The sequence below is a fragment of the Hermetia illucens genome, chromosome 4 (assembly GCF_905115235.1).
Source record: "Hermetia illucens chromosome 4, iHerIll2.2.curated.20191125, whole genome shotgun sequence".
In the NCBI taxonomy this organism is placed as follows: Eukaryota; Metazoa; Arthropoda; class Insecta; order Diptera; family Stratiomyidae; genus Hermetia; species Hermetia illucens.
Genome location: NC_051852.1, coordinates 31,283,469 through 31,308,526, shown reverse-complemented (window position 1 = coordinate 31,308,526; position 25,058 = coordinate 31,283,469). Strand labels below are relative to the sequence as shown.

The following is a 25,058-nucleotide window of genomic DNA, read 5'->3' as shown; positions in this document are numbered from 1 at the left end:
TGTGGGTAAAGTCCATTCGTCCCTTGCAGTCCAAGTCCATTTCTAACTAAAAATTTACCCGAAAGGATAATATCTACTATAAAAGGAAGAACATCCCAAATTGCTCATCTGATGATGCTTGACTGGCGAGGATAACAAAAGCGGATACAGACATTATTATGATTATTTTATAGGATTTTTTTCCCAAATATTGCATTGTTTGGATGCTCAGGGAACCGTTCCACGATTTAATGCAAATATACTTTAAAAGGACATCACAAAAGATATTATCGGGATGAATGTGAAGGTAAAAATTAATATATAATCGCTGCGGTCGCTGTGAATTCGTTGGATATAAAATTATCATTACTTGGGCTGTAATTGCTTTGGAGAATGTTGGCTGGGATAGACTGGGTTTTTTTGAACCTGGGGTTAATGTATTTTTAGATTTTTAGATCTACAGAAAGGATGTTCGTCTGTGGTCCAAACAAACTGTCGTTCATATCCCAAAAAAATACCCCAAAAGCGACACCGACGGTCCATGATGGAAACGAGGAGATAAATCAATGAATGAGATGTAAAGAGAGCCAAAATCGTAGCCTCACTTTCTTTCCCAGCACTCAACGATACTTAGTAACTTATACCATTGAAAATAATCGCACAGACAAATCGATTAAATTCTTGTCTTAAAAATTTGTGGACAAAGTAATATATGTTATCTTTAAGATACTGCTACTGCGAGCTCGATTCCCTACCATGTAAATAGTTTTGAACCCGGGGGACCTGCGAAGCTAGTCGTCGGTAATAATCGGACACCAATAGCTCCAATTCCAAGAAGATAAATGGAAGTCTTGGTCGACACTTTAGAAAAAGAAAGTATCTGCCAAACCATCTATAAGTTAAAGTTCGAAAAATAGGGAGAAAATGCAGAAATCAGAATGATCGGTTGGTCATTCCCGTACTTTCAAGTTCATAAAAATAGCGCCCAATGTAGGCCATGAAAACAGTAATTCAGAAAAAATTGATACTATACTTGGCCTCTCAAATCTCCCATCACGCTAAGCTCCACTTGCACTTATTCATTATAAAGCTACAGGTTTAGCCTTAACTCACCTTCTTTGAATATTCCTTGAAAAAAATTGGTGTTCCTTTGACTAATAACCCATCGAGTGAAACAAAATGTCCTGCTCTTTTTATTCGATAACACACTCCAAAAGTTCCAAAATAAAAGTGCTACCTACGACTCTACAGTATGCCGCGTCAGAAACAGAGAATAGCTACTGCATGGTCAGCGTTTTGGCAAGTGCCTCAATAATATCTGATCAACCCCGACTCCGCATGGAATAGGAGAGGTTCAGAGAACGTGCGGCAAATTTTGAGGTTTTTCTAGATTAATGGCGCTAGAACTGGTGTCAGTATAGACACAATAGAGCGGTGCACCTTATGCTTCTTCTGCGGAACTCCAATTAGGTATCTGCAGTTCGCCACTATCTCTTCCTTCCAATTTCTGGGCTGCCTTCTAGGTAGAATCATTTGGCACCCTTTCAGGTACATTACAATTTTTCTGCTGGAAATAGTTTGAAGTTGATCTATAAAGGCCTCATAACTCCAGTGAAAAGAGTCTGACAACTTCCCTTGATTCAGCGCTCATAAATCCAAAGACAAATTGAATTTAAGGGCCCCCTTTGTCTCTACTTTCTCAGACCATCACTTCCTCCAATTCATTCTCTTTCAATTCATCCATCGATTCATACCTTAATAAACTTCTAGAACTTTTCAAACTATTTTTATACCAAACATAAATGACTGCAATAATTCACAAGACTTCTCAATATCCACACACATATCAAATGAATAATGATTCAAGGGATTTTCATCTACAAAATAAAACGCCATCCATAGTTTGGCACCCAAGATACATGCGCTACGCTGACTGACAGACATAAGATAGAATGATTAAAGTAAGCAAGGAAAGAATAAGGAACACTCTCATTCTAGATAGCAATTTCGATCTGTATCTGATATGTGTATAGGTGAAGATTATTTTTAGATAAATTTTCTATAATGTTCGTTGATATAAAATACGGGTTTTGTGACATCGACATGCACACGAACGACAATCAGAGAATCGAAGAGATATGTATCTATTTTTTTTTCGTTTGTTTCGAGATAAATTAATGTCGATGGTTAGTCATTTGGAAGAGAAAGATAATTAAATTTTTGATGGTGACAAAGAATGGACGCAAGTGTGAGAAATAGTTTGACGGTAAACAGAGGAAATATTCAAGGAATATTGAATGAACAGGTTCATTCACGAGTCTGAATCAGAAAAGGAGTCCCAAATGGAGGGTCCATTTAGGTGTCGAAAACAAACCCCGACTATTGGTAAATAAAACCTATCCAACATTCAATTGGTAGCATACAATAACCCCACCAAATTAAATACACATCCCAAAAGAGCAGCCACTTGAGCTCTCACCCCCAATAAATCCAATACTGTATTTCTATCCCAACGCAGCACCCATCAACTGGTGTAAAAGCAACAAATCAATTCCTTCAAGTATCCATTTCAAATCCCTTCAAGTTATTTTTGTGGGTGTCCTGAAGATTGTTGGCGGTCGGCCACATCGTCTTGAGCTGTTTCCAAAATAAAACCCATACCATACCCTTCAGTTCCGCTCGGGATTTTCCCGTATGCCTCTCAGACAACACCGAAAAAGCCAAGAAAACTTCCGTAACTGAAAGAAAAATTCCAACCTTTCTCCCCAAAATACCCTTCACGGACGACATGAAAAACACGAGTTCAATGAGATGGAAAAGAAAATTTCCCACAACAAGGAGAGTCCTCCTTACAGTGTCTAGTCGTCCTCGCTCTATTGGTCTCACTTTTCTGTTGCTTTTTTTCCCTAAGACTTTTTACAATTCTTCCAAGGTTATGTTGCCTGGTAAGAAGCATCTCATCCCCTTCGTGTTGGATCTTCTCAAGCCCCATTTTACTTGTATTGAAATCACTTGTTCACATTATTCGATAGACAGCCGGAAAAGAAAAATTTTCTCGAACATAAAAAGGCGAACATCAGCATCGCTAACAACAGCAACAAGGCATTTAAAGGATGTTGTTTGTTACTGATATGTTTCTTTAAGGAAGTGCTCCTCGCTCCATCTCTCAATCGAGGTATCACTTGTCCTCCGCCCAATGCTTAGCAGACTCCCCGGAAAAGAGATTTTTTGGCATTCAATCGGTTCGATGTCATATTTATGTCCGGAATGGATGGGAGAGTTGAAAAGAACTCGTCCTTGTCGATTGCTTTTGAGTGTGGATATGGAAGGAAGGTGAAAGTTTGTTGTGTTTCTAGGAAAATCTTAAGGAAACTTGGAAGGATTTTTGGTTATTGTTTTAGGTCAAGGGGTGAGGACATAGGGTTGATAGATTCTTGAGAAATGATTTTGATGATATGCTAAAGATCTGGGTAATAGAAAATGAGAAAAGAGGGCGTAGAAAATGTGCAGATAACTTTGACTGAAAAAGGATAACGTTGGGTTTCCTTTGAGGGTTTTTTGGTGTTCGACTTCTCAGCGGAGATTGTATTGACGGACGTAGAAAGTTTCCGTATGCCTGATTCGTTTTTCTTTGGATGGCTTCTTGTGGGATCTTTCTTCCCTTTTTTTTTTGTGGAAGGAAAAGATTTGTAAATTCTATTATTGTTGATAGGGTTGTTTGCTTCCTGAGTATTCATAACTTGATCTACTTTCCTCTGTAAATAAGGTAGGGCTCGGTTGTTGTTATTCAAAATAAAATGTGTTTGTTTTTATTTGGACTGAATCGGTTTGTTGGAATCTGCAAGTGTCAATTCTATCGGATTTACAAGTGTCTGGAGGTTGTTTACTTTCTTTCAGAGGTTCGTCTGGAGATTTAAAAAATGTTGAGTCTTATTTTTGTTGCTGATATATCTTTTGGGTTTACACTGTCGTCTTTATTTATAAGTAAAGCGTTTACGTCATTCAATATAATAGAAGATTCGCACTTTATATACGGGTTCTTTGGAAACTGACCTCTTGTCTCTAGAAGATCTCTAGTAGTACATCTGCGTAGAATCAAAAGAATTATATCTATTATATAGGGGATCTTAGGAGTCGTGTTAACTATGTAATTTGAAAAGGGAAATAGCAAAAGCTCTTTAATGTCACTCTGGTGGTTCTACTCCTACTCCTTGCCCTCACCTCCACTTTGGTTACCATAAGGTAATGCGTAAACAACAAACGAGAGAAAGTATCCATGAATATCCTGGCCCGAAAGTCAAGACTCAACTTAATATCGTCCTGTTTAGGGACAGTTTAACTCTCCGTGACTCACAAGTGTGGAAAAATTGGTCAGGAAGCCTCGGATAGGAACAGTAGAAACGACAATACGAACAGAGGTGAACCCTTTTTCTAGGCCCAGAAATGTGTGATCTCCATATAGACCAAAGGACATGAAATCCCTTTTGCAGCACGTGATAAAATGTTATACTGCATGCAATGCAATATCTTGAAAAATATGAATCAAAAATACCGAGAAAACCAAAGAACCATTGACCTGACTCTGTTTAGGGATGCAAACCGGCTTAGTATAGACTAAAGCTTCAATGGATTTACTTGGGCACAAAACTACAATACCTCGTCTAGGGAATTTCTACTCATAACAGTCTCACAATCTTACTTACCTTACTTAGACCTAGGTCGATTAGACAGTATCGGTGACTGTCAAGCTGGCGGTTCTCGACAGCTTTATGAGAAGAGCTGGCACCAAGGAAAGATTGCAGTAATGACAATGATGAAGGGGTATGATGAGCTTCGGCCTCTTGATCTTGGTCGATTTATATTCGATGTTCGTCCTTGTGTTTGCTCTGCTGTTGTGTAAAGTTTCATTGAAGTGCAGACTCATTGCTAATTGAACAAGAAAACTTAATAATGAGAAAGCAACAATCTAGATGTTGTAAGCTTCATAACGAAGAACATGTAAGGCATATATAGGCGGCTTTCTATTTATTTAATTATTTTGTGATGCTGATAGGATGACCGATTTGAATGAATGATGCATGATCCAAAAAATTGATGATCCACTTGAATATTAGACTTCAAGTTCATGCACCGTTTGTTCAAGAGGGTATCAAATATAAACAGGACGCATTTCTTTACATATTTCGGGACCTATATACCTGAAACGAAAATACTCTCCCTTGATTGTAATTGATGTCTTTAGGAAAGGTCACAAATGTACCCGATTATTCTAGACTTTGGGCTAGGAGAAAGCATTTATCTGCCCAGCAAAGGCAACGGGTGAATGACAGTATGACAAGACCGTGGCTCATGTTAAAAATTAAAGTCGGGATTGCCATTTAAGAATACGTTTACTTTAAGGGGTAAAGTCGATCCCCCTGTTGAAGCGAAAACACCATCCACGTACGAGAAACCCTGGCCCTGAAAGGCCTTGAATGTTTTATCCTTGAATATTCATAAAAAATGTTTTCAAGCGATGAAGATGCACAAGAAACTCTCACCCACTGCCTAAACGAGCAGTGCGACGACCATCGGCCGGGCGCAGTATCACACACACATACCAGTTTGCCTTATGTCCTTTTTGGGTCAGCCAGATCGTCAAATCGTTTTTCAATGGATCACCAGCCGCCAGAAGAGACTGAACTGACCCCTGCCACGTTCCAACCGCCGGTCAACTACGGACTATTCAGGCGTAACTGACAGACCGGCCTGAAAAGTCAGATATCAGGATGCTCAACCGATCATATTAGTAAACTATCACAGAGTATTTGTAGGTGTGGTTGCACGGCTGTTGCCCACCGATCGAAGCGTTTTATTTTTAGAAACTTTCCCACCAATTTCAGCATGAGGGTAAGTCACTTTCGGATTGATTCTTACTCCGTAATGGGTTACAGATTCGAAATAAAAGAGTCAAATATGATGCAAGGTGAAAAGCGGTGAAAATATACTGCCGAAAGTGTATATGCGTCTAACAGTTGGGAAGGTTGTAGGAATAAAACTTTTTTTTTTGGATGTGATGCCTTGAAGGGTACAGTTTGCCTGCAAATACTGAAGCTCCACTTTAGGTTTCGGTGCGGTCCATTAAATTGTTTAAATGACACGCGAAATTTTGGATAATGACACGGAGGAATCGAACTGTCCAAAACAGGCCTCTAAATTACCCGACCCGTCGAAGGGACACTTCATTAGAGTTTCATTATTTCTGGGAGGACCATCAGAATCATTTCGCTATCTTTTTGGGTTTTTAGAGTACCTCTGCTCTCTGGGTCAACTTTCAACAACATAGGTGGTGTGCTGATCCTAGCCTAATCCCTAATGTCATGGAAACCATTTGCACGCCAGAGGACTCCTATCTTATAAAGAACCAAAGAGGCAATCTGCAAAAGTTTTCCATCCTTCTTCATACCACTGTCTTCTAACGAAGAATTCAAAGCGAAAAATGTACAAAATGGAAAAGGGGAAATGGTTGTATATCATCCATGCATTCCTAATTTTCCGATCTTAATTACTTCCATACGTTTAGACATCACACGGAAGCATTCGGAGGCCAGAATTTTGCCAACAACGATGAAGATGTATGCACTCCAGCGGTAAAATAGCATGCTAGGAGAAAATATGAAAGCTACCGAACCGGAAATAATGTTAAGGTATCTTTGCAAAATTGAGCTCCTCCTTATGGAGTGTAGAGTCTCAATATCTTCAGTATATGCTGAGCAAGTTATAAGTCTACATAAGAGGGACAGCACAGAGTCACACATAAACATCCGTGACGACCAGGATTCGAACCCTTGGTTAAGAAATTGAGAAGCTGGCGCTAAGTCATCTGGACCATGAGACCCGCTTACTTTTGAAGTTTAAAAAGAGGCCCTGGTTATTCATCGACATACTCTATATTTGATGTTTCTGAAAATGTATATCTTTGGTATTGATTTTTACACAGTAGTAGATTTTGTTCTGAATAAGTACATTCAAGAAAGATTTTTTCTTTTCTATTGCAGGTAAGCATCACATCGCATTCCGATTTTTACAATTCTTGTAGTTGACTGTAAGTAATCATTTTTCATTTCTACATTGAGAACCGAACAACACCTTTTGGTTAAGTGTAAGGTACGCTATCCATCAGAAATGGAGGCTTCAAAAATTTAAGACTTAGACTTTTGACGCCAAAAGGACGACTCCCAACACTTTTGTAAAATATTTCCCTAAAGCAGCATTTTCGATATCTTGATTTTATTGCAATCAGCATACCAACTCATCATTCTAAAAGTCCTTTTTCGAGCTAAAACCCCTTTCATTCATACACCCACTCCCCGTACCCCTTACGCAATTTTTCAATTCTCAAATGTAAAATTCTCACTTTACCATTTTTTCACTTACCACCAAACACATCTATGCATGCATTTGCACTTTCATTCCTCAAAGAAGGCACAATCCCCTTTTACAAAAATATGGAAAAAAAATCGTCTTCAGCACGTTCCATTTTACTAATTTTTCCATTATCATCATTACAACACCACCAACCTCCATCAGCCACCCATCTATGAGGTGCAGTTGCTATCTATAATCCTTCAGCAAAATAAAAGCCAAGGAAAGGTGTAACGAAAGGGACAAGGCTGCATGCCCAAAGCAAGGTACGAACGCAAAACACGTTGACAATAAGGATAACGACTATGAGATGGGCGATATTGTGCAATTAGACAAAAATGTGATGCAGAGGGGGGAAATATATGTACATCCAAAACGAGGAAAAAATCATATGAGCGGCTACAAGTCGAACAACATGAAGAAATGAAATAATGGGAAAATGTAAAATTACACATACATTTATACGGGGATGCATAAGGGTTGTATCTATCTGCAGATTTGTGAAAAAACTCTCCATACGCATCGCAATTATATCATAACAAGGAGCTAAACAAAAAATGGAATTGAGATCAGCGAAAGGATGCCAGCTACTATCCTCCGAGTGGAGCGAAGAAAAAAGCTACTTCGTCCCGGAAAGATACTCGCATCCTATATAATTCCATTCTAATTTGTTATCTGTAAGATATAACATTTTTTTCCATCTATTTTCTAATCACATGTTGCAAATTAACAATAGTTTCGAGCCCCAAAGATTCTCCTCGGATGCTGGATGCTCGAACTATCTCAAAACACTCAGCTACCTGGCAAGCTGTAACAATGGCCGGCAGACAGTTGTTCTGCACGGGATCCGGAAGCTTGTAAGGACATATTTTTAGCATGTAAGCTTGAGTATAGATTACGAGGGACCTAAACTCCAATGCTAAGAGGTGTGTATTCATTTCGGATTTCTGTTCAAGTGGTAATGAATATGAATGATGAGAAAATAGAAATTATGAGGGGGAAAAAAAATTGTGTGTTGTTCGTTGCGAATTTGCACTCATTTACGGGCTCCGTCCTCCTCTTCAAGGAGAAGATTTGCATTCAGATTTATTCATTCAGGAGTGACGACTACTCGTGCCTTCCTTCAAACGAGATGTATTCAATTCTTTCGTTACGTACGTTCATTTCCTATAGTAGTAATGCATCAGATTCTCGGGCTATATGTGTTTTTTTCCTATCTTTGCACTCAAAATAGGATAAATAGGTTCCCCCGGTTAGAGCCGTATAGAAATGTGCTCGAATGACATTGTGTTAATTTCCCAGTCCCCGCCTATATTTTTGCAACATCCATTTTTCCATTTGGATTACATACACGAGTTAAATGCTCTTGAGCTATGGAAATTAGGTCCAAAAAATGTTTTACAATTCCAAGTAACGTGAATGGATGCTTGTTACTCGTACGTGCATTGACAATGCAATGGGATACGGTATCCTGAATAATTTGTGTTTCGTGAACAACAACAACAGGAATATGCAACAAAAAGCAAACGCAGAAAAAACAACACAAGGATTTCAGGCTACTACTATGATACTTCTGTCGATTGACATATCTTTCCTATTATCTATTATCCTAGTGCATCCATAGTTTTAGCGATGAGAAGGAAAAAATAAACATAAGAATACAAGCGTCAGGACAAAGCCATATGAAAATTGGATGGATACCTTGACTATTCTGGGCTAGATGCTAGTTGACTAGGGAGTTAAGTAAAGCATGCAAAAATAGAACTGCTTGGCTTATTTGAGAGCATGAGGAGGGTACTCAAAGAAAGAAGCGAGAATATCTCATGACTACATATTGTGCAACGTGTGAAGCGCACCAATGCACAATCCACCTATAAGTGATATATTTACGATGCCAAGCCTCGTCAAGCCTTGCCTTTCTTCTCGGCACTGCCTCACTTCAAAGAGCGTCTATCAGTCTCCCTAAAAAGTCGTTATCTGTGTACTGTGCTTATGTTTAGTCTGACAAGACCTCAGGGTAGGAAATCATTATAATTCTTTTCTCACTATCCAGCATGGCTAGGACTCATTTTTTTTGCAGTTTTTGTTTTTTGTCTACATCTGCACATATGCCGTATATCCTACTTAGGAAAACTCCTTGTTGTGATGTGCATGAATTCGTTGTCGAATGAGATGAGAGTTTGGAAGGGGTGCGAAAGTGGGGAGAAAACAGTGTAGCATTGGTATGCAGTTGGGTTCAGATTCTCTCCATCTTCTACTATTGCAATCCACTTAAGGCTACGTCGACTCCTCGTATCTACAAGCTTTTCTTTTATTTGTCTTATAGTCAAGGTGTTGGGCGGGAGTGCGAAGGCATGGATAATGACGATAAATCCAACCACTCTCACTTATAGCTTCTTGATCTAAAAAGGTAATGAGAAAAAATCTGAAAGACTTTCTTTTGTAAGATCCATTCGCTGCTGGCTTTTTTTGTGGAGTATTTTGAGGATAGTATCAATAGGTGGTTATGATAATCAGAAAGGTGTCGTTCATATTAAAACTTATGGCGTAGAGTGCCCATCGTGTAGCTTTGAGAGTTTGAAAAGGGAGAATCCTTTGAATTTTGAGACCTATATTTCTGTAGCACCACAGAGATACGTTTCAGGCTTCAGTTTCAACACGAGACCGGTTACATTTTGGGTTGACAATTCATTTGCTTATATTTCGCCCGAATTTCAAAGGCACGACCAATTCCTGAATATACCACACAGTGGGCTAGAGCGTCGCATTCTTGCAGGTTTGCAAATTTTGCTCTTTCATTCGCCTATTTTCTGTGCGGAATTTTATAACCAAAGCCAGTTTCTCAGAGTAACGCTCAAGGGTTGAAGTCAAAGAATTACAAATGTTGACCCTCCATTTATCCATCATTTATCCATTTTCCAATAAAATTTTAAAAGCAAAACATATCCTGAAAATATAGGCAAAAATCGTGATTTAGGACTCCTTCCTGCATAACCTTACAAACCAGGTGTAGCAAGGATAATGCAGTTGCGTTTCTTTTCATATTCTCTGCTATCCGTAAAATCCACTTTCCAGCTCCTTTCAAAACTGCAAAATTGCAGCCACTAACACAAGTAATTCTTCCCAATAGCGGGGATTAGTACCCTATCAGCCTCACTTCCATTCCTTACTCCTTCATCGTCCATGAAAAAGAGGTAAACATATATTGGTGGATGCAAGACCTATGTAAATCCACCGAAATACAAAGTATGACACCCGAGTTGAAATGTAAGAAGACGTTTGAAGCCCGAAGGTCTCTTGTCCGCTTGAACGTCAACCATAACCCCCATGACTCTTTCTAAGGGGCCATCGCCACAACTGAGCTGAGAGCACATCAGTAACGAATTCTATCCGTGCCACCACATAGAGGCTCTGTTCAGCAACCGTCCGTCTTTGTGGCGGCCGCTTCAGAACACCAGTTAGAAGTGGTACCGGATTGGGACTTCATTCCATTCTAAAAGAGAAATTATTTTGAGGAAGGGGGCAATATCATACAAAATACACCATTTAAAACTTAGTTCTTAGGGCCCATCGACCGCGCCGTATGAGAGAACCTTCTTCTCAACACTGAGGGAAATATTTAAGTAGATTTAAAATTTTGTCAATTTTTTGAAGGGGGGGGGGGTCATTACAAGAACAAATCTTTTGCATTTTTGCCCTAAAATGCTGATTCCCAAGTAAGTCTTAAAATAAGGATGTTCCTACTATCCACGGCTGACTTACAAATAAGGTAGCAACTGGCATCGTACGATGTACGATACTTTTTGACAATGCCCGGTTGTTTGTTTAACTAGTAATGATGAGTCGATTTTTTGTATACGGATATGATATTGATGCTCATATACATGAACCCTGAAAGCTCATCCACTCTCCCTATACAATACCTTATTGGATGAGTTCTATGAATCCTTCTTCCTCTTGATTGTTTCCAACAGTAACTAGTCTTCTCGGCTTGAGCATTTTTGGAGAACTTTCCCCTATCTTCTGCTACCTTGACATATGATATTATAACACAAAATTTTAGAGCCTCGTACTGGGATGGGTTTATTTGGTAACGACTTTATAAAGGAACTGACTTCTATACTCCTTTTACGGAGGAAACTCTTCACATTTGCTTTTTAAGGACTAGCTGATCAAAGTCTCAGCCCAACGGATCCTTTTTTTCCCTACTTTAATGCAATACCTCCTGAAAAAAAATATTACGGAAATTGGTATACAAAATGCTGCACATCTATTAAGTCAATATGCGTCGAATCGTCGGAATCCCTGGCCTGATACTATTACAAATGAAGCCCGTATGCGATGTGATTGGAGGGCAGAAGTAGCAGTGAATAGGTCCCGTATTCAGAAGGGGCGACAATTGCATTACTGGATATGCCACACAGTGGAATCCACTGTCCTAGGTTAGCCTACGAGTGTGTCGCCCTAACAGCACTTGGTGTAGAACAGTAGAGAAGGAGTGCGGGCGTCTCAGGAAGTCTTTGGGGGAGCTGAAGTGCATTTCAGGTAACCGTAAATGTCATTGCCGTGCAATACCCCACAAAGGAGTGAATGGCAACCATGTAGTCAATAAAAATGTTTAGTCAAAATCAAAGTTCCATATCGATTTGCACTTACACGTTTAATTGTAAAAAGGTTTCTAGCTCCTCTGGCCTCAACTTGATGTCCTTCAAATTATCTGCAAGTTTCCTAGAAATTTTAGGTATTCACTTTCAATTGTAATTTGTAAATCCACTGAAACCAAACTGTCGTATCCTTGCAGTTCTGACTATTGAATGCTCCTCTCTTAGCAAATCGATCAGTCTATCTTCATAACTCTCCTTACTGGGTATTATGGTGTTACTCTCTGAGTTTAACATAAGTGGGGATTCCTTTTTGATAACTTGAATACATCATATTAGATTTTACTGATCCGACTTGCATTCATCTTTAAAACAGCCAAGGAGAATTTAAAGTCCTTACATAGGGCTCGCCATCATCACTCGCGAGCCTAGCGGTGTACACACAAAACATTTCGTTTGAGGTTTGCATCGAACCGCGATGATGATGATCTCACCTAAAATGATTAGTAGGTTTTTCCTATGAACCTAAGGCTCCTCTTGGTCAGATTTAGAGCATCTTGTAAGTGCTTAGGTTTGCATCCACTCCCTGAGTACCCCAAACTGTTCCACTCGTGGTAAGTTCGTCCATTATAGCCAGGAAGTGATCTTTGAAGACCTATTTGTGTTCAGAATTAGAATTTGAAAATTTGCCACCAAAACCACGTGATTTAAGATATTTGTCTTCCTTCTTTTCTCCTGCATTGAATTGGTTTTCTATGCTTCAATAAGCCAGTAAACATTATCTAATCAACAATATCTTCTGAAAATTTCCTCGGGTCAATGCTATCAGCCAATGGAGAACTGCGCTATGAAATTGCTTCACGCATTAACGCAACCAGGATGAAGTGGCGTGCCACAACTGGTGTTCTTTGTGATTGACGTATCAACGAACGTCTCAAATCTAAAATTTACCGCAATGTCGTCCGTCCTGTCACTCTCAATGGTTCTGAGTGTTGGCCAAACATAAAAGACAATAAATGACGTCTTGCGGTAATGGAGCCGAAGATGTTACGTTGGACTAGTGGCGTAACACGTGTTGATCACATCCGAAATGAGGATATCGGCGATCGATATGGGGTTGCATCGATCGTGGAACAGTTGCGAGAAAGGCGTCTTCGATGGTATGGTCATGTAATTCGTGCTAACGAGAATTCACTTGCCGAGATTAGTCTGAACATCGAAGTCGATGGTAAACGACCAAAAGGCAGGCCGAAACAACGGTGACTTGATACGCTGCATGGGGATTTAAAAGCCTCGAGATTGCACCCAGATCAGGCATTCGATAGAGCCAAATGGTGAAACCGATCACGACAAGCCGACCCCGCTTGTGAACGGGGAAAAGGCTGAAGAAAAAGAAGAATATCTTCCGAAAATTTGCCAAAATTCATTTCAATTAAAGTCCGGACATCATCGCTGATCTACCAGCTTTCGCCAGTCCTTCAGAAAATAGTAAAAAATATCTTTCACATTGTGTTGTCTTCAGCTCATAGCGCACTGAATCAACTTCAACTCTCGATAAAGATTTTCATTATTTTTCAAACACGATAATATTTCTACTTGCCCTCCATGCAATTTTTTAGATCAGGCTCCTCTTAGAAGGTCTAAGATATGATTGCATAAATTCACAATTGAAAATATTGCGTCTATTGCTTTTGCTATCAAAGTTTCTCACACTCTGCTTTTTCCTATCTGCGCTTCCAACTACTAACAATTCCCTTGAACCTTAATTAGATTATACACAACGTTCCCAAACCATCAACTTTCCTTATCAACAACAATTTCCTGCATAAACATATCCAATCTACATACAAACCGTTCAATATATCTTCAACAACAATACTATCAATTTGTTAAATTGATTCCCATTCAAACACCCACTGGTTTTTTAACACTTCCGGCCCTCATTCACATTGTCGTCTTCATGTATGTAAAATTGACATCGATTTCAGTCAATAAGTTGCTTAAAGAGACGCCGAAATTATTTATCGCATTTGTTTTCATTTTTTTTTTTTGAGTTGGTTATAAGAAGATAGGGACGAAAAACAAAGCGAATGGCTAAGTTTTAAGTGGAAAAAAAAATCGACATGTTAATTACAATTGAGAACTATATGTTGTGAACTACATGCGTAGAATTCGTATTACAATTTTAAGGGTAGTGTAGAAATTAGGAAACTAATTTTACACAATTCGACCGAGAGAAGAACTAAGCCTTGACAAAAGCTAGCTCCGCTTAGACACTACCGTCGGAGGCAAGTTAAAAATGTAGAATTGCTGTGTTTCCCGCAAATATATCAGCCCATTTTTCAGGTCTATTGGGAGTCGGAGAGCGGTAAATTCAACGCTCCCAATTTGCGCCTTACTTTTTGGGTCGACTTAGTGTAGAACAGCATGTCAAAATTTCGTTCAAATCAGGAAAGAAAATTAAAACAAGAAGAAGATCTTCGGCAGCTGAATGGGGTGCATGACTCAAATTTGGGGGATTTATTTATTTCAAACACATTTATAGGTCTCTTTCCTACCGCATTAGAATGAAAGCATCCCCTATTGAGTTATGGCTCCATACCTCAAACGTAAAATCATTTTTTCAATCCAAAGCCTTCTTATATCATCTTCCATATTACATGAAAAATCTTTCTTAGAAGTAGGTTCCAAGTGACCCCTTAAGCCCATTACATACCCAGCGATTATCGATCCACTGAATGTGTCTTTCACTAACACCCAAGCCCAACTATAGCCAGACAGACCTCTCTCTTCGAATTTCGCGTATTCGATTTTATTTTATTCCCAAATATGCGGGTCAATTGTTTCATTCCTCCTAAAGCCCTCATTAATTGAGTCCAAAAGACAATCAAGAAACGAAAAAACACATCGAACGTTTTCCTGTCGCCATCAAAACCATTGTTCCCACTTCCCAGCTCCACTAAATTAAGTAACCTCTATCTATCGATTCCATCAATACACGCAGATACTCCGTATCATTCAAATGATGCGGGGGTGTTAATCGAACAAATTATTCATCCAGTTTGAACATGTATTGACTTATTGTTCTTATGCTTGTTTTACATTCTTCGATTTTCTTGGCAATACTCGGAAAATTTATTGACCAACTCATTCCATTGACTGAGCAACAAAAACGAACAGAAAATTGAAGACTTGGACCGAGAACTGAACAACGTATAACGGCGAGCTCCGATGGTATTTCAAAGATCGATGAGGATCGTTTGATATGATTAAAGATCTAAAGATCGATGCAAAGGCAATAATAACAATAATCATTATTGGATGAACGAAATAATGTTGTCACAGTATGTCATCATGTCTAAGAATAAAAATATGGGCCAAGACAAGGAGCCCAGATCGGTGACAGACCCTCGCCCCCGAATAGCCTCCAACAAGATAAAGATACAGCGCAGCAACTACAAAACGATTTGATCTGAATCTTCGATTGAATTTCGTAGATAGATTGGAATGTTGGTCTGTATGACAGTGCGATTTGCATTGATCATTGACGCTCCATGGATAGTCTCTGATTAGCCGATTTGTTCGATTTGTTGTTCAGGAATGATGTAACAAGTGTAGATAATTTGTAAATGTTAGCAAATGAGTTGAATGTTGTTTGGATTGAATATGTTTCACTAATTGAGATGAGATGACCGATCGTTTGGGATGCGATCGAGATGGTAGCAATTGTGATGCATGTGTGGGGAATTTGCAGATGTTGATAGAGAAATAATGGATTATTGATTGGGAGATATTAATCAAAATTTCTATTTAATTCATGGTCAACGATTCGAATTATTAGAGCCATGAGGAGAAATGGAACAACGGGGCAATCAAATAGTTGATGTGGCATGGGCCGTTGCTTGGAAGTTGTGACTTTTCTGTATCAAATGACCCTCGAATAATAAGCGCAAGTAGTGTCCGTCACAATTTTTGGAAAAAATTTATGTCTTTTCGGTGCTCCCTGCGACCTTTCAAGCTACCTTTATTATGCTAGTCCGAAACCGTTACCGTGCTACTACAGAGGTACTGCAGAAATGTCCTTCATGTAGCTTACGTTATTTAGATCGCTGTATTTTTTCGATGCATCATTGTTAATCATTCAAACACAATATCTTGCTGCGGAAACAATTTGTTACCTCTGTCCCGAAACTTTTGGTTAATACCTGAGACGCTCTCTCTTTAATCGCCTCTTCCGAATCATTATTATATTTCCGACTAGTTCCGACTTTACTTTGGAGGAAAAACGTATCTCCGACCAGGCCCTCTTTTCCGTGCGATCGAACCTTTGCTTCACTGCTAGGGTTTGAATTTTTTTACTGGGGCTGACGTGAGGGTTCTAATATTAACTGTTCACCACGGAAATAAGAATACTCTGTTTTTATGGAATTCAGTCTTTCAAAAGTGCTCCTGCTCTCGTCATATTTTTCATCGCACTTTACATCTCAAAGAGTCTGTCGTGTCCTTTTCGTTGAATCCTTCCATTTCATGCTCCTATTTTAAGGCGATTATCCAAAGCATTCTTGCATCGCCCCTCATGACCTAAATATTTCGACGGATAAGGCCGACGAAGTCTATAAAAACAATATTTATGGTAAAAGAAAATGAAATTGGTCTTGCTTTTTGTGGGTGCTGACATAAGCCAAGACGGCGAGGATATTGTTGCAAGTAACTAATTGGACGAGATTCACGCAAGACCAGAGCATTAAGAACTTTCGATTACGCAGTCGGCGCGTCACTGATGATAATGATATACAATTGCCCAGCCTTAGGGAGAGCTACACAGTGGGTATCACTCAGAGCCTACATCACAGAACTCTTAGCTCATTTGAGCGATGCCAATTGTTTCTGAAACTTAGAACCTGGTTGGTAGCGGATCAACAAATTATATCATGCGCGTAGGTCAAATAAATGTATGGTTTGAAAGTGAGGTAACTGCTCTAAAGGCTGCCATTCACGTTCAATTTACCATATCAGTTACGCCGAGAGAGCCCGCAGTAAAATCCGCTGCTTTTTGGACTGAAAGCGCCATCCATGTACTGGCTAGCTAAGCTGCATCATTAGTTCAACTCTGCACTTGGAAGGCGTTGAGACGGAAATTTGAAATATTTTTGTGTATGACCATTTATAAAAAATGCTTGCCAGCTATGAAGATACCCACAAAATACTCGCTCACAGCCTAAACAAACATGAAATTCTTCCTTACTGCCTAGACTGCCTCTGTGCGGCCACAGTTGACAGGGTGCATCTACCCACGTACGTACTGGTTTTCTATATCTTCTTGGTCGATTGGCCAAATCGTTTCCCATACGATCATCGACCACCTGAATAGTGCAAACTGACAAGCCAGTCGCATCCTACCTACGATCTGACCGCCGGGCAACTGTGGACTGTTCAGGGGTAACTGACACGCCAAACTTATCACATTTCAAAAGTCCAATTCTAAGAAGCCGTTTTTTATGGAGGTAAAAAACTAGAGAAGAGGCTAGTCTTTGAATCCTCACTGTGGGACTGATCTTCCTCCTTTACTGCAATGACATTTTCTTCTGCTATGAAATGATTTTCCAACTTTTCTCACTTTTATGGGAATCGTTTGAGCTAGACCTCCAAATATTGTATTATCCATTGAATATTTGGTGGATGATGAATACTTCACAATAAAGGTGGAAATTTATTCAACGAGTAAGGAACGTTTCTCGTGACTATAAAAACACAGTTTAGACACACAGGTCTTGTTTCAACCTTAAATAAATTTATTGTTATTTTGGCTTAATGAAATAATTTTCGTTTAGCCGAGGATACTCACTTCGTTTCTGAGGTACGTTATTTTACAAATTTGGATGGGCATTAGCTTGCATTTAATAATCCTGATGAAATAGTAACAACATGGTCTATTTCTGAAAAAGGAGTTTGAACGAGTATGATTTTAACAAAATAAAGATGTTCAGCGCCCCAGAAAGATACTTCTCCCGTTTTAAATTCACGTTGATTTTTCTTGGGTTAGTAAGATTATATTTTCGTTAAAGGGATCAAAGAATTATAAAAAATATTGGTTTAATATGCAAACCAAAGGCTCAAATTTATATAAGCACAAAACACAACATTGTAATGCATAGTGCGCCATAAGCATATTTTGGAAATAGCTCCCCAATCTATTTCTGTCATTTTTCAAGTATGCAATGTCAATATTTGCAAAATTCCATGGTCAAGGTCCATTGAAAATGTTATTAACCTCTAGTCATTTGCCTATTTTTTCATTAATCACAAAAATGCGTTGAACATTTTAAAATAACACAAAATTTCACAACCCAATATTATTAAAATTCAATTTCAAAACAACCAATCATCTGCAAGTAATAATAAATTTTAGGTTATCGATAATCATAGCCCCCTAAACTATTTTTTTGTCTAATTTTTATGCTGATCATTCCTAATCATACAAACACATAAAATTATACTAAAAAAAATATAAACGCAATAAAAGTGGAATACTCTTTTAACGACCTATCTCTAATATGTCATAGTCGAATATTGTTTATAGATTTCTATATTCTCTAATCATTTCAACTGATTGCCGGGTTTAGTAGCAGAATTGCGTGATGAATACAGGAAATACTAGAAATATAATTGTATTAGTACATTTGGTACTAATTATTTATGAGTGTATGAAAATTAATGAGTGAATTTTGGCACAAAAGTTGTGATCGACAATCAAAATGATTTCGAATTGTGATATATTATGTAGAAGGCTACTAGAGGGAGAAGATTCAAACGTATTACTCATTACCAGTGATTAGATTTTGCCTCATCATGGGGGAGGCAGCGAAAGTTTATTTTATTCATAAATAAAAAGATTCATCCATTCATCTCTAATTCCATATAAAATACTTTTTCTACTTTCCCTTTTTTTCTTCCAACGGTCATCGAAATAAAGACCAAAATATGGTCCTGTAATAATATTTGGAAAATATTAGACTTACTCGATCATTTTCTGATTAGGAAAGATTTTTTTTAATAAAATCGAAAAATTCAAATAATTTTTATAACATATTTTGATAAGGGAGCAATAAATAATATTTTACGGCAGCCAGAATCGGTTGGTATGTCCAGTACGTCCTTTTTTGATGGTATTCAAATAATTAAAATTAAAATAATTTTTCTATACAAGGTTGTATACCTATATGTATACATACAAATTGACATTATAGTGTCAGAATGTCTTGCCACTCAATCTTTGATTTCGGTTGTAAAATTTGTCGATAATATTTGGTACAGATACTGAAATTTTTTTATAATCCCCTTTTTTATGTTTTTCTTTGAATGATTTTTCATATATGTGCTTTGTGTTCTTTTTTTTTGTCAAATGTAATGATCGATGATTTCGATTGACGACTATCATCAGAATTATAAACGGCTGATATATATAGTGTTTTTTTTTATTTAGCAGCTGTTGTTTTAATTCTTTGGATTCGATCAGTATTTTGTCTAATTTTTCCGCAGAGAGCTTAGATGAGAAAAGTTGTCACTAATAAAAATCAGAGTCCGCTATCGTTTGGAAATGAGGAAATATATAAACAAACAATGTTTTTATTGAATAATTATTTTTCCAAAGAGATAATAAAAATGAGAATTTACATATTTGTATTATAATTATTGCTTGTTCGGTCACGCGTATACGCAGAAAAATCAAACGGCCAGTCAGTGATTGATAGATAGGTAGTAAGGCGCCGTTTTTTTCGGGGAGCTGTAATGTCGATAATGTTGTGAATTATGAGAGGAAGTGTATTTGGCAGAAAAATTTTAATTGATTCAGTAGATTTGTGGATTTAGAGTAGGTTCTGTTGGTTTCGGGAGCGTTGTCCGGGAATAGCCCAAAATATCGGTTTTTGGGTCGGAAATATTGTTCCCTAATCCCAATTTTTTATGTGATTGCATGTGATAGTTCAATATCAATCCATGATAAAAAGTGAAAAAAAACTAAACAATTGAATAAATAAAATGTATTAAAGGGAACCGAAATTCTTCCTCCTTTTCACAAAAATTATTTTGAACAAATACGAGTATATCTTTAAATTATAGTGCCCTTACAACTTGTTTTTCCAAAACATTGTTGTGAAAGTCTTCAAAGGTAGCAAATGAAACCTCTAAGTCCTTGGACTTTTAAATATTATTGTGAAATATCTCAGAAGAAACAGACCTTCATTAGCCCTAGAATTTTCAAACATTATCGTGAAGTGTCCGAAAAGGAACGAGTGAAACTCCCCGAGTCCTTCAACTTCCAAAGGAGATAGTGAACCCTTAACCTCTCAAATATTATAGTGAACTACTTCAAAAATAACGTGTGAAGCAACTTGAATACATTCTTTCAAAAATTAATTTCTAAACACGAAATTTTGCTTTGGTTCAGATCCCAGAGTCAAAGATATTCCCGGAAATATTGATTTAATATAAACTTCGGACTTTACACCACTGACATGATGTGAATCAACCAAGTTCATTGCAATTCAAAAAAATAGCAAAAATAAAAACGAACCACCAAATTATTGACTTTTCTTAAAATATTTTATCATAATATTTCGGATTTATACGGTATGAATCTACTAATTGATGGAGCTCGCAATAACAATTAATTAATGCCTTTGCGGAGATTAGAAGGTTAACACCATTTTTTTGTGATCTGTTAACTGAAAAAGAAACATGGAATGGATCGTAGGACGGGAGAGTATTGGACACAAGATCGGGTAATTTTTTTTAGGATGTCTTAATATTTTGTGAGATATATTTCTAGTTTGTATTCGATATAAGAAAATTTCCGAAACATATCCAAAATTAACCCCGCGGTTGTTTATCACAACACCCATGTCCGGCGACTTTGATTTCCTAGAAAATAATCGAAGTATTGGATTGGATGAGGCTCATTAAAAGATTAAAAATGATCAGCAGTAATAGTAAAAATAGAGGATAATAGTTACAAAACCACTAAAAGAAAGTGGAATTTCATCATCACAATATCACCACCCGTCCGAAGCAAAAGTGTCAACTTTTGCGGCTTCGGTGAATTCGCAGCCATTAAGGATATTTTTCCAAAGTGAATTACGAAATCTCTTGTCCTTTCTGCGTAGCGCTAAAGAGTTTGCGTTACCAATTGTGGTATTCGTGAGAACAATGATGATGTCAAAAACTTGTCAATCGTAGCCTTACTGACATGCACATGCCTCCCAAACCGCGATCTTCAAGTTTTTGTTTCCATTTTTGCGATTTTTTCTACCGAACCGCTGTTCATCGCGGTGGTCTGCACGTCAGTCTTTGACCTGAACTATTTTTGTACAGATTTGACGCCCCTAAATTGTGACTTAACATAAGTGATGGTGATTGTCAGCAAATAAACGAGCACTATAGTGGATAAGGTTAGTTTTGGTTATGGTGGTAACATTAACGACCTTTTACCTTTCACGCAAAGCATTCATCATTGGAGAATGGTCATCTCAGTTAATGAATTCAATGCCGCTGTACGAAAACTAAACTGTCCACTCCAAATTCCAGTGATGTCTTTGAGAATTTTCAACCCCACCTACCTGATGGGTGGTGGGTTATGCCAAATCTCATGGTGCACAATTGTTACTCAACCGAAAATTTATTTTGTCAGCACGAGAGCTGACGAGTGTCCTTTGAGAGGTGGGCTTTCCCGAAAGTGTCCCCACGACTTCAAATGTCAAACAGCACGATTGCTTGAAAGATAAAAAGCTAACACGCTAGAATGATAAAAAAAATGTGTATTAATCCCCATTTCCCGTTTTGCCAGAGTATAGGCTGGAAAATATGGAAAGCACTTCCACAGTAAATAAAATAATTCGTTACATGTTATCCTCCTCTTTTCGTGAGCTGGGTATAATGATAAAATAGTGAAGATTTCTACGGATCAACTAAGTGAAAAGAAATACTTTTTATACAAATACAGCAAAACATAAAAAAACTATGACATGAACAGGCCACTGGAACACAGTAATGCAAAAAAAGAGGTTAGTTCTCCGGCACAGTTCCAATCTCTTATTTTTCTTCGATGGCTTTAATATCTTCCATATTTTCAGTTTATATCCGTATGTAGCGCTCGAATTTATAGGAGTTGCCATGGATTAGCGCTCACTAACGCTAGCCCCGGTTTGCGCCTTTATAAGGTGTTGTTTCGTTGATCGTATTAAGCGCGCTTCCCGAAAGTTTTCAGTCACTTTTGCATTTGTATTCCTTTTTTCGTAAAACACGCCAATGATTATTTATACAATGGTGCCAATACATCATCCAATGTTGTCTTGAAGGCACTAAATATTCTGTGTTTAACTAAAAACTCCGGCCAATACATCACACGGCTCCATTTCAGCCCACATAGTCAGATACCATTTTTTTTCTAAAGATTAATTAGTCCTCCTGAAATTCTCTGGGAACATTTTCCTTTTTCTTTAGGGTAAATTTTTCAGGTGTTACGTCAAGAAGGCTCCATACAGGAGATTCGTATCCCGGCGCATTGCTCGAATTTGTATAGTGGAAGGAAATCATTGCATATGTTCAATCATCCTAGGTCGTATATGTGATCAATTGGCAGACCAATACATGAACCTCAAGCGCCACAGGCTAGTTTGCTACCTCGTACCCATCCCACAAATGCACAATGACATTTCGTGCCCCCTAGAATCATGGTTTGTTCTTCCTGTGTGTTGTTGGTTTCTTGAGCTAACTCCTCGTAATGAAAGCAACAGGATCGCAATTAGCCGCTAAATGACAGCTATTTGACTTTTGATGTGTTTTTACATCAGTACCTACACTCAGCGCCTGAGAATATTGGGACTCCACATGCAATCTTACATAGACTATTAGAAGATTCTGTGTAAATATTTTAGTAAAGATATTACTGATTTTCTGAAGAAAAAGAAGAAGAAATACGATAAAAAACTAGCCATGAGGGTTAACTCGAAATATTGAAAAAATAGGTATTCACGGTTCTTCCTTCAAAAAAAAATGAAAAAACCAATGTAAAATTATCGAAAATATAATTTACTATTAACAATGTGTATTAAACTATGACTAAATGACGTTCAAATAAATTATGTTATGCTTGTCTGTTTCATATCACCAATAGTTTCATACAATCTTGTTATATCTGGCATTACTCGACCAGCGAATTCAAGTAACCTTGGGTTTCTTGTCACAATACTTTCATAATCCCTATAGGAGATGATTCCATCACGGTCAACATCCATTTTCCTTAAAACAATATCAACGTACTCGTTTAAAAGATCATATGAGTCCTCCAAGGACTCCATATAAATCATATTGCGGCAAAGCTTTTTCAATCTGTTCCTGGTGATAACTCCCCTTGGATCTCTATAGGTGTAAATCTGCAAGGGAAGGGACAATTAAGAAGGAGTCGAAAACTGTTGAATTGGTAACCAGTTTTCTCAGGAACTTACCGCAAAGCAAAATTTCATCTTTTGCTCCAAATTGCTGAACGCCCAGATCTCGACTAATTTGATAAATCCTTCAGCCGATAGGCCGTTCCTTACAGTCGGGTTAATATAACTAATAATTTCCTCAATAAAATCAAAATCTGGCATGTTGAAATAGATATGGTATAAGTTCGCTAGTTGTTTCCCGGTCATATATTTAAAACGGTGCCCATTTGCCACAAGGAATTTAAAATATAGTATCAGAAGGCATTCTATAAGGGAAGGGGACATATTGGCAGCGTTGACTTCACGAAGAATACGCCTTCTTACGTCGGAATACAATATTCGGAAAAGTTTGTCTTCCGTTTCACTAATCGTTAAATCCAGCTTCATGTTCTCGATAGTTGGGAAAATGTTCTAATCATCGAAGTGGAATTTGACAATAACGACTTCCTCGAATCTTAAATTAACAATTTACTTGAGCACAAGGAATTAAAATGTTAAAGACATTAAAAGTTGCAATGAAGAGCTGTAAAATGAAACTAATTTTGAATATTGTTTGAAAACAGATAGATAGAGCAGAGCTAACTTGTTTCGACATATGTTTTTGAAGTTACACAGTAGTTTGGCTTTAAGCAAGCCTACATCGTTGCTATGCCTAGCAGTAGGTTAGCTCCGAGGATCTTTTTCTGCCCATAATTTGGATGGGATTTCTTTATCAACATCGGCACAAGTCAATTATGTGTAAATATTTCGCCCCACATTTAATAATCAGTTAAAAGGTGTCTGACTATTTCGGTGCAGGTTTAACGGACCCTTCCAAAAATACCATCCTCATATGGTCATGTCACCTGCATCGACACTTTCGGCACTAGCTTTTGGTTAAAATTAGCCCACTTCTGGCAAACTTAACAAAGATCTGACAACGGCCCAACTCTCTAGTTCTAAGTCCGTCATCCACATGTTAGGCAGCCTCTGATGAGTTGGCTCTGCCCTGAATGAAACTGCAAGTCGTATCTTTTTGAAAAATTTGAGTTCCAACCCAGAACGGAGGGGTCCATAGACCAGAAACCAAGGAAGGAAATTTCTTTCCAATTGGGTCGGTCCGCCATGAAGTGGTTCAAGTAGTTGGCGGACACAGAAAGAAAGGCCCACAAAGAAAGGAAGTTCCATGGGACACTCTGCTCAGATACGTTTTGCCCCCCCCCCCTTTTGCTACTTTGAAAGCAGGATAAAAGTAAAGTCTATTAAATTTTCAGTTTTTTTGCTCCTACCATGAGATCAGCAAGTGTTTGGAAATTTCTTCAGGAGATCACCTGCAGTGCGCCTAATTTTCAAACTGCGTTGTTGCAAATCAACCACAATTTGATGATTAATAAAAAGCTAACTCCACATTGACTGGCTGCCATTCAAACTATCTCAATACTTAACAACACGAAATTATCTATAAAAACACTTCCTTTTCATCAACAATTCCATTGTCTTCAAGCTTGAAAGTGAAAAAATGTTAATAAAACCCAATTTTCCTGGATAAGACACCAACACTCCGCCAAAAGAACCATTCGAACAGCAATAGCTAATTCAAGCTTCCAATGAA

At 38.0% G+C, this 25,058-nt stretch overlaps 2 protein-coding genes across 6 annotated transcripts in view; one reads left to right on the top strand and one right to left on the bottom strand.

The window, feature by feature from the left end:
- Positions 1 to 25,058, top strand: part of LOC119653825 (homeobox protein cut) — a 238,040-nt gene that overhangs the window by 133,455 nt on the left and 79,527 nt on the right. The window lies entirely within an intron of this gene.
- On the bottom strand, positions 23,049 to 24,041 carry LOC119653826 (EF-hand calcium-binding domain-containing protein 1-like). Of its 3 annotated transcripts, none has more exons than XM_038058868.1 (3): positions 23,486 to 24,041; positions 23,301 to 23,413; positions 23,049 to 23,240 (listed from the first exon to the last, which is right to left on the bottom strand). In XM_038058868.1, exons 1-3 carry the CDS (start codon positions 23,852 to 23,854, stop codon positions 23,120 to 23,122), a joined length of 603 nt encoding a protein of 200 aa, XP_037914796.1. In that variant the 5' UTR covers positions 23,855 to 24,041; the 3' UTR covers positions 23,049 to 23,119. The 3 variants fall into 3 exon arrangements, with proteins under 3 accessions (XP_037914796.1, XP_037914797.1, XP_037914795.1); XM_038058869.1 differs by having other exon boundaries at positions 23,049 to 23,413; positions 23,486 to 23,733; positions 23,792 to 24,040; XM_038058867.1 differs by having other exon boundaries at positions 23,049 to 23,413; positions 23,486 to 24,040.